This window comes from Triticum aestivum, chromosome 6D, assembly GCF_018294505.1.
Source record: "Triticum aestivum cultivar Chinese Spring chromosome 6D, IWGSC CS RefSeq v2.1, whole genome shotgun sequence".
Lineage (NCBI taxonomy): Eukaryota > Viridiplantae > Streptophyta > Magnoliopsida > Poales > Poaceae > Triticum > Triticum aestivum.
In genome coordinates this window covers 484,690,751-484,700,391 of record NC_057811.1, presented here as the reverse complement: position 1 = coordinate 484,700,391, position 9,641 = coordinate 484,690,751, and the positions used below count along the sequence as shown (strand labels likewise).

Sequence of the window (9,641 nt, the reverse complement as noted above, 5' to 3'; positions counted from 1 at the left end):
CGATAGGGCAGGCCTAAATAGGCCCAATACAGCGATGACATTTTTGTAAGGTTCTTTTTTTTAACGAACTGTTTTTAACTAACGGCTGGCATGGTGGGTAATTTTTAACGAACTTTTATGGGGTAACTTAATGACGGTTAACGGCAGGCAGAAACAATCCCTACTTTATTATTAGATAGAGATATCGTATTATGTTTCAAAAAAAACAAAAGGTAAAGATATTGTACTGCTTTGCTTTTGAACTGGTATATTTAAGTGTGATGACACCGTATTTAAAACTGCGGCTTGCTATGGTTTATAACTATTTTCTATTGTGTCTATGGTTTATTCCTCACGCCGTTGTGTGCTGGTAACCTCATCATCTTGCCGAAGAGATTACCAGATAATGGGTATTGCATGTAACCAAACATCATGCCTTGTGTTTGCGCCTAAACAAGCGGGGAATCAAACAAACTACATTTCTTTACACCCCACCCCATGCAGGCTATAGAAGGTATGCTGGCAACGAAACCAGATGCAGATGTTTAACCAGGCTCAAGGCTCCACGTGCCACGCTGCAGCGAGAAACACGCCCTTAACCGCAAGACGTCCGCCTCCTCGGCGGGCTGCTCTCCCCGGCCTTTGACGACCAGTCATGCCGTTCCCGGTACGCGTCGCCGTCCGTTACCATTCCGCCAGTCGTCCTACCTCGTGGCGCGCCTCCGGCGGTACGAGGCCCGGCCCCGGGTCCCCGATCTTCCAGGAAGCCGGCGAGCACCTGCGCTCCGTCCGCAACGCCGCGCGCTCCGAGTGCCAGTACGCGGTGTGGACACCGTTCAATGACCTCGGTAACTTCACTGCATGTTCGCGCTAGCCTGCACGTTCCTGTACGCGCTGCTCGGTCCTGCTCGTGCATGCGCCCCAAGATTTCGCCGACCACTTCCGGGAGCCCTTCCCCGGCAGCCCCAAGAGTTCGCGCGGTACCTCTTCCACCAGCCCAACCGCCGAATCCATGCTCTGGTTGCGCCGTCGTACCTCGCCTGAAGAAGCACTGCGGGTGTTCGACAATATGCTACCAGTGCCCGTCGAGTCTGTCGAGCCTTCATGCGACGCTGGCTGACCTCGCGCCGTGCTCCTTTTCAACTGCACGCCAACGACCTCCCGCATGTGGGCCATGGAGTTGCGCGGGGAGCGCCACATCTACTGCACTGCGCGGCCAGCTCGACGGCCACCGGTTGCGGCGGCGAGCGTAGGCAGTACCCACGTCAGGCGTGGCTATTAAAGGCTCCCCGAGACCCAGCGACAACCAAGAACTCCCCTTCTTCCTCTCCTGATCTGCTAGCCCAACGAATGGAGCCACGATGCCTTCCTTCCCCTCCTCTGATGCAAGCAGCAGCCGGCGCTAGTTCTTGGTCGTCGCAGAGCTATTCGAAGCCGGCCTCTCCATCCAATTCCTCTCCCCCTAGAGTTTAGCCTGTCAATTTGCTTGTCGAATGTGGGTCTTGACTAGACTCGAGCATGCTGCCAATTGGAATATTGGATCATGCATACTTCTTTAGGTTTCATTGGTTGGCCTGTCAATCTGTGTGTTGCCGTCGCTGTATAGTACAACAGGCCGATTAGGTTTCTGTTTACCTTCAGAATGATTTTAGTTCCGTTTTGTCAGGCTGTTATGGACAGTACTGTTTTGTTTATACAATGGTTACCCAGAAATTAAAGTTGGTCTTCCTCTCCCCCGCAGAAAAAGAAGAAATAAAGTTGATCTTCCTCTTTGCAAAAATATAGTACTCCAAATAAGTAACTCGACCTTTGAATAAAGTTGAGTCACTTATTTTGGTACAGAGGGAGTATAAGATAATAGATGATGGACAATACTGTTTGGTTTATACAATGAGACTGCTAGATTTAAATTCATTGAGCAGGGGCCTGTGCCGTTGTAATATGGCTGTAAGAACACTTGTTTCTAAGGTCATTTTAAAATAAAAAGGGCATTTGTAATTGACGTGCATTTTGTTATCTATCTAGTAAACCTAAGTGATTTCATACGCTAGGCAAAGTCGATGCTTTATTTCTGCTGTACTGCCTGTTACCTGTGTACCTGTTATGTTAATATTGGCAGATACTAGAGCAAATGTTGATTCTTCTTTTGCTGAATTTCTACAACTACAAGCTTCCTGATGTAAGGAACTCAGAAAGTTGACAATGCTTTTTTTTTTTTTTTTTTTTTGCATTTTTCAGCTTGGAGGAGGTGGGTTGTGTGTTCAAGACCAATGATGAAGCTGTGCCATACAAAGCTCCACAAGCATCCGCCAAAGCAGAAATTGATTTCAACGACTATGCATGTAAGTATCAGAAGGCTCCGCACAGCACTACCTGCAGCCATCTGTTCCTTCTTTTTCAGCTGCACAATGCCATTATCCTACTCCATGCCCTCTGTTCTTTCTTTTTCAGCTGCACAATGCCATTATCCTGCTTCATGCCCTCTGTTCTTTCTGTTTGTTTCCATAGATTTGTTTATGATGGAGAAGGAATAAGGATTTGTGGATGATGGACAAGGAATAATAGAGCTTCCAGATCTGTACAGCATAAGGGGGAGCTATACAGCTAGAAGAAGCATCATTCTTGGGACGGCAGTTTTTGCCTCATGCAGTTTCTTTATTCTAAGGGGCGAAATTGTACTGACTAGCGTTTGGTTCAAATCATTTTTCACTGACTAGCGTTGAACCTGTACTGGGTTTGCGGCTGCAACCATAATAAACCGTGTTGATATTTTCTACTCCCTCCGTCCCATAATGTAAGACGTTTTAGTGTAAACATTATGAGACGGAGGGAGTATGTGATTTCAGAAACAACACTAGGGGGATCGGACAAAGGACCACCTAGCAAACTCCAGATTATCTCATCTCCACCTCCAGATAGGATAGACAAGACAGACTTCACACCAAAAGGTTACACCATTGGGTTTCTGCATGTTAGTAGGTACTCTGACAGAGGACTAACAAACTACACTCAGATCTTAATCCTACGCATTTCGGCATCTCTTCCGCCTAGGCACCTCAGTCCTCATCCTCTTGGAGATAAGACACTCGATCATCAGGTCATTCCCAGACTCAAGCATGGAGGAAACAGCTGAGAAAGCAGCATTCTGGATGGACTTGCGCCTGGTATTTGCAAACTCCCCAATGTAGGTGTTATCATCCAACGTGACTGTGGAAAGCCAGAATGTCCTATGGGGCTCTACTGACACCCTGGAGGATGCATAAACTGGATCTGGAACTTTCTTCTTGTGCACGTACCCAAGCAGAAGGGTAACCTTGCACATAGTATCCTAAAAAGAAGAATACAAAAGAGTAGAGTGAGCTGGACATGTAGCAGGAAGGTAAATGCATGCACAATTTATTATGATAAAAGCGACAAAACCTTTCGATGAGAATATTATGTGTACACCCAAGACTATTAACCAAGACTAATGGCAAGCAAATCTTTGTCACTTACCTTGTTGAGCAGCTCAAATAGAGTCTCCATTGTTTCATTTCCCATTAACGATGTGTAGGCCACATCGGCAGCATCCTCCTCCGCGTCTTTGAGATGGCGGTGATGCATTGCTGAGGCGAACTTTTGGCCATGAACATCAACTGTGCACTGAAAGGTCATCTCATTTTGTTCACCTTCCGTACACAGGTGATACGACGGAAATGTCCCATATGCTCTAAGTGAATAGCCCTGCAGCCTGTTCTTCTTTGTCACTGCATAAGAGAAGCAATTAATTAACTGGGATACTAAAAAGTAAGAACTTGCTTTTTGTAACTGCAAAACATAACAAATTCCGAGTATTTTAAGTTGCTGGCACCCCCTCCCCCCTCGCTGCAGCACCCCGATCATCAACATATACGTAACTAATTAATCAACAGCACACCCCCACCCCCCACCCCACCCCGCTGCATTTACAGGCAATTGTTACTGCTGTGGCCCTAGGTCAGACCCCAACACTTTTGTGCATCACATTTCCAGACAGAACATTGTTCATTATGGGCCCTCAACCTACCCAGATTAACATGGACAGCAGACAGAGTATGGAAACTAGAAGCAGAATGGAACAACATTGGTTGATATCATGTACTCCCTCCGTTTCTAAATATATGACGTTTTGGTAGTTTAACCAAACGTTATATATTTAACAGAGGGGAGTAACTGCAGGGGATTACATGATGAGGCCATGCATCACCTTAACTTTGCGAATGCTAAAATCATTGAAAGCAAGCCCATGGATTGATCAAATTAAACAAGGTCATGGCATCTACAGCTCAATGCAATCAGAAGGATCATGTTAAACCCATCCTCAAGTCCTACAGTAGTAGATCAACCTGCACCAACTGGACACGCAGTACCACAATAAACCCCAATATCCCCACAAAAGTAGAGCAACCTGCACCAACTGGACATGCAGTACCACAATAAACCCCAATATCCCCATGCTGATAAATACCAGAAAAAGAATACCAACTATGGTATATCTTTTCTGTCCTAATACCAGGTGAGCTGACTCTGAATGTTTCATAAGTGGATAAGGTGAACAGAGATCTTGAGTTTGCTTGGGAAGTGGCTACAAGAGGAGGAACCTACAAAATGTGCTTCCAGAATTTACAAATATAGACATCACACACGAAATTTGTTCTAACAACCAGATGAATTGTGACAATTACCACGGCATGCTAGTTAATCCAGTACCACGCTAGCTTTTTTTAATAAGAAGAAACCATATGACAACCAGAAATACACATTAGCTGTGAAGAAAGTAAGGAAAAAAAGAGAAAATCACCTGCAGATTTGATGAAATTGTTACTGAGCAAATAACCACCGATTCTTGTTTTAACATAAGACTCCAGATACTGCATAACACCAAAAAGAAGTGAAAGATTAAATCAGCATAACACGCTAGAATAAAAATCGCCAATTGTAGCATATGATTGATTTTAAACATGAAGCTCAGCAAATCCTATGCCAGGTGTCACAACAAAAATGGTACTGATTCAAGACTTTGACAAAGAACTTAAAAAACAACAACACAATAGGTTACACCAGATGTTTACTTAACTCATGAGGTGGCACTAAACAAGTCAAATAAATTAGAAGGCAGACACAATCTAAAACTGCAAGTGCCTGCTATGTACTCCAAAGATAAAAGGATATTATATCAGGAAAATTTTGACCTGACATATCAGACACGATTGCTTCGAATACAGAATAAACAGAATGGCACAATGGCCAGCTTAAACTCTTGAAAATTTTGGTAAAAAAACTTCGACAAAAAACTTGACAGCACAATGACTGACACCTTGATGTTTATTGAAACCATGACGTGGAACTAAACTAGTCAAAAACATGAGAATATACAATCTAAAACTGTCTCTGCCTGCTAGAAATTCCAAAGTTAAGGCTGTTTAAACAGGAAAAATTGCCAGGCCAAGTAGATAATGGTCAACACCAAGATCCAGATCGTGTTTACTTCTATCTTAAAAGAGGAATGGGGCATATACCTTGGCCAAACTTCTGACCAAATGTTCTGACCCCATTCTGTGTGCGAGATGCTTGTATTCTGGTATCCTACCAAAATAGTCACGCTCTCTACGCCGAGCAGCAATGATGTCCAGGTTGATATTGATGTCTTCCTGTGATCGGTTGACAACACCAACCCATGGAAAGCGCGATGGGCAAAACCTTCCCTCTAGTATCTGCACAACTGAACCCGGTGAGAAGATCTGATTCGTAAAAATATATGACATCACAGTAAGTAATATAGCATAACTATGCAAAAAATTCTCACTTACATTAACAACAGTTGCTCGGTTCTCCATCAGGTCCACTTTTGTAAGCACGTCAAAGGTTCTTTTACCTGAATCAACAGAGGTACATACTCATCATTTTGTTACTGAACTTGCATTCACGAATGAAATGATACTTGAGCACCCCAATGACTGCAATAAAAAAGCATACCATTTGGGTCGATTTCCTGTGAAGTATTGACAGCTACTGAAATTGAAAGGTCCTGGTTTGCTGGAGATACAGCCAAAATGATGCAATTGGGCTGCAAAGGAAACACCAAATGCTTAAGTTAGCAGAGCACCTAGATTGATAAACATAATAAATATTAGCAACAGCAAAATACCTTCCCAATGAATGCTCCAACCATATTCTGAATTTCCTGAACTGTGTTGTCGGACCGGTGGTCTGATAAGCATAAAGCCAATTAAACATTAAAGATTAAACAAACTGAATATCAAAGCCATAAATTCAGTCACATACCATCAGCAATTTTAGTAACAAGCCCAGGTAGATCGACAAGAGTGAGGTTGATAACTGCAATGATTGAAAGTGTCACGACAGAACAAGAATAACAAGCAACAATTTTTTTTCAAAATTCAGAGATTTGAGAACATAACTGGTTACCGATGGTCTGCACAAAAAGGTGTGGGCAACTTTACTACATTTGTGGAGTATACTGACATAATAACAGTTGATAGTGCATTTTGTAAACTACATGAGTGCTAATGTTTGTTTTCTGATTTCTATGCAGCATGTGCAGGAATTCGTTAATTATGCTAGATTTGTGTTGTGGTGGGTTTCATTAGGTCTGGCCTCTTCAATCGGACTAGGCAAGTGTCATTAACTTCTCTCAAGATTATGTAGTGTGATCACATATAATAAAGGAAGCACAAATGAAGCATGTTTTAACATAGTTAATTTATCCTTTTTGTCCTACAAATACTTTAACTTTTATAGCTAAACAGTTAAACTATACCGCCTGGTGGCTGAAGCATCTAGTGAACATGAACCAGCTCGCTAGAAACTAATTTTTAAAGTTGGCACATCCTTTATTTTTAGTTATAATATCATTAGTTATTTCTGTGTTAGTAAAAAGTAAATACCAGCAGCAAAATTATAATATATTGACCTTATTTGACCTTGAGAAAAAAAGGCTAAAGGTCATACTTCGCGAAAATTGGAGATCTATATTGCCAAGTTGTATAGTAGAAATTAGAAGTTGTCACAATTTAGGGTGTTGGTTTTAAGTTTTTGCAGTGACTGTGTGGCACTAAGACATCTTGGAGGTTGTCATATGATACCGGTTTGGCACTTGATAAAACAACAACCAACAGTAAAGGATCTGAACATCTTACCACTTGGTGAAAATATGCTTAAATGGATGGGGATAGATGATACTCCAAAGGGAGACTGAGTTTCTCGGTCAGTTTCATCAGCTATCTCTTGAGCAACTTCAGCTGCAACAAGGAAAATAATGCCACAATAGGAAGATGCTATCAGCATCACATCGATAAAATAAAAAAGAAAGTTGAGCCATTACCAAAGTCTTCAAATCTTCTCTCAGGTTGATGCGAAAACCTTGCATACTCAACGGCTTCTTCTGTTCTAAAAAGTTGTACAACCAACGGCCGACGGGTGGCAATTCCTATACACAAATCAACCTATTTTAATAATCTTATGGGTATGTTGTGCAGCAACTAGATCCCCTATGCAATTCACGTCGACCAGATGTATCAAATTTACCTTTGGGTAAAAAGTCTTTTCCGACAATAGCCTCTATTAATGAAGATTTCCCTACACCCTATAAAAAATTAGAAAAGTTAGGGTCCTAGAGGAATTTGTCTACCGCTCACTGGTGCCAAACCGCATCTGCACATACCTGGCCTCCCACGACGGCGATGTAAGGCACCTCGTCGGAGTCGATGGGGAGGGCGCTCCCCACGCCGTCGTCGGCGAGAATGCTGCGGACAAGCTGCAGCTTGTTGACGAAGTAGATCAAGTCTTCCATCGCGGTGTGGAGGCCGCGCACGGAAGACTGGAAGACTATCGGGCATCTAAGTTAGGGCGAGGGCGTCCCTTCTGAATCTGAAACCGTCTGACCCGTGGAGCGGCCCGAGGTGGGTCCAAACTCCAGGCCGCAGATGGCCCATAGGGTCAGCATGATTGGTTAGTTTTTATTTTGAACATTCTGAAAAATACACATTAAATATTTTTTAATCCGATGAACATTTTTAATAAATACATGATGAACTTTTTGTATTATATGATAAACTTTTTAATATACAATGAACCTTTTTGAAAAAATATGAATATATACTTTGAACAATTTTTAATACGCATTGGATATTTTGAATATACGTTGACCAATTTTTTAATACACATTGAACATTTGTGTAGTATAGGCTGAACAAATTTCAAGAACAAGGTAAACATTTGTATATTCGTTGAACAATTTCTAATATACGATGACCATTTTTATAATGCATGATGAGCTTTTTGTATTATACTGTGAATATTTTCTTAATATACGATGAACATTTTTGTAAGGCGCAATGAACTTTGTACAATACACAAAAAAGGGAAAAGAAAGAAAAGAAATAGAAACAGAAATAAAAGAAAAAACTTAAATAGAAAAAAAAAACAGCTAAGCAACCATGGGTTGGCCCAAACTGGGGCGTCGGGAGGCCGCGCTTCAGCGAAGCCACGCCCGCTTGACGTTCACGGACGTCAAATAGAAATCACCCCAAAAAATGGCTAGCCGTGCCAAAATATTGCAACTCCCAAGATTTTCCATTTTTTGGCAAATTTTATGACATGGTCAAAGTAAGTTGGCGGTTAAACAATTGGTAGCCAAAATTTTGCTTTGACAAAATGTTGGTTAGCCAATTTTCAGTAACCAACCAATCATGCTCTTATCTTCTCCCTAAAAAAATAGCCCAAGTAAAAGCATCTACAGTCAGACCCCTTATATTGGCCATATACGTCCGGTCACTAACCGGTCAAGAAATCGCGACCAAGTCGGCCCCCTCAAATCGGTCCTAGACATCCGAGCTAATCGGCACCCCTCGTATCCATCTCATATTTGGGGCAGATATGAGGAGGCCCAGACGCGCCTGGGCGCGTCCATCAATCCTCCCCCCTCCCCACCCCACCAATAGGACCTACACTTTTTGTCTTCTCTCATCTTCCTCGTCTGCGTTGACCCTCCCCTAGCTCCGCCGGCACCTTAGCTCCATCGCCGTCCTGACCCCACAACGCCGCTAACACTGCCACAAAACTCCTCCCCACCATTCTCGCCGCCGTGGACATAGTCACCGCCCACATGTTGCAGTGGTATGTCCTACTCTTCCCGTCATACACCTTGCTCTCTATAAGTTCGACAAAAAGTCCGAGCAGTTTTTTTGGATTTTTTTCTAGACAAAAAGATGGATTCGACGGGTTCATCGGATGAGGAGTATCAAGACAAAGAGCTTGATGAATTAAAAAAGAGTTCATCGATTCGTTGGATTGGATGGCGAAGATGCTGAGTTGATGATGATGATCAGCATCCAGGATGAAATGAAGTGGAGTGGAGCCCATTCTGAAATTCAAGGGTCCGATCAAAGAAAGGAGAATACGAAACCGGGATAGGGTTGCTGACCCACGACTTTTTATTGATCATGTCCCATTGCTAGAGGCTCTAAGAGCATCTCCAGCCGTTGCCCCCCCCCCCCCCAGGAGGCGTAAAAATCGCCGCCGGGGGGCGAGCCGGCGGTATAATCGGCTCTGGGGGCGGTTGGGCACCCAGCCGTCGCCCCCAGGCGCCGATATCGGCCCATTTTTTGCGCAAATGTGGCCGC

At 43.2% G+C, this 9,641-nt stretch overlaps 2 protein-coding genes across 3 annotated transcripts; one reads left to right on the top strand and one right to left on the bottom strand.

The window, feature by feature from the left end:
* The first annotated feature begins 510 nt into the window (after positions 1 to 510).
* LOC123142194 (uncharacterized) lies at positions 511 to 2,821 on the top strand. 2 transcript variants are annotated; one of them, XR_006470546.1, is made up of 3 exons: positions 511 to 646; positions 2,218 to 2,321; positions 2,488 to 2,811. XR_006470546.1 is itself a non-coding variant. In XM_044561194.1 (3 exons), exons 1-3 carry the CDS (start codon positions 635 to 637, stop codon positions 2,497 to 2,499), a joined length of 309 nt encoding a protein of 102 aa, XP_044417129.1. In that variant the 5' UTR covers positions 535 to 634; the 3' UTR covers positions 2,500 to 2,821. The 2 variants fall into 2 exon arrangements, 1 of the variants encoding a protein (XP_044417129.1); XM_044561194.1 differs by having other exon boundaries at positions 535 to 827; positions 2,488 to 2,821.
* A 24-nt stretch (positions 2,822 to 2,845) lies between these two features.
* On the bottom strand, positions 2,846 to 7,846 carry LOC123142193 (phragmoplastin DRP1B). Its single transcript, XM_044561193.1, has 12 exons — positions 7,682 to 7,846; positions 7,546 to 7,603; positions 7,343 to 7,447; positions 7,158 to 7,259; positions 6,283 to 6,336; positions 6,146 to 6,207; positions 5,974 to 6,064; positions 5,808 to 5,872; positions 5,517 to 5,711; positions 4,799 to 4,868; positions 3,475 to 3,725; positions 2,846 to 3,307 (listed from the first exon to the last, which is right to left on the bottom strand). Exons 1-12 carry the CDS (start codon positions 7,808 to 7,810, stop codon positions 3,002 to 3,004), a joined length of 1,488 nt encoding a protein of 495 aa, XP_044417128.1. The 5' UTR covers positions 7,811 to 7,846; the 3' UTR covers positions 2,846 to 3,001.
* Positions 7,847 to 9,641: the final 1,795 nt, after the last annotated feature.

Excerpts from the sequence above, each read along its gene's own strand:
- LOC123142193 (XM_044561193.1), bottom strand. The coding sequence starts at position 7,810 with ATGGAAGACTTGATCTACTTCGTCAACAAGCTGCAGCTTGTCCGCAGC. Across the intron at positions 5,712-5,807 it reads ACCGAGCAACTGTTGTTAAT|ATACTAGAGGGAAGGTTTTG; the intron begins GTAAGTGAGAAT and ends TCAGTTGTGCAG. Across the intron at positions 3,726-4,798 it reads CAATTTCATCAAATCTGCAG|TGACAAAGAAGAACAGGCTG; the intron begins GTGATTTTCTCT and ends TCTCTTATGCAG.
- LOC123142194 (XM_044561194.1), top strand. The coding sequence starts at position 635 with ATGCCGTTCCCGGTACGCGTCGCCGTCCGTTACCATTCCGCCAGTCGT. Across the intron at positions 828-2,217 it reads GACACCGTTCAATGACCTCG|CTTGGAGGAGGTGGGTTGTG; the intron begins GTAACTTCACTG and ends TGCATTTTTCAG.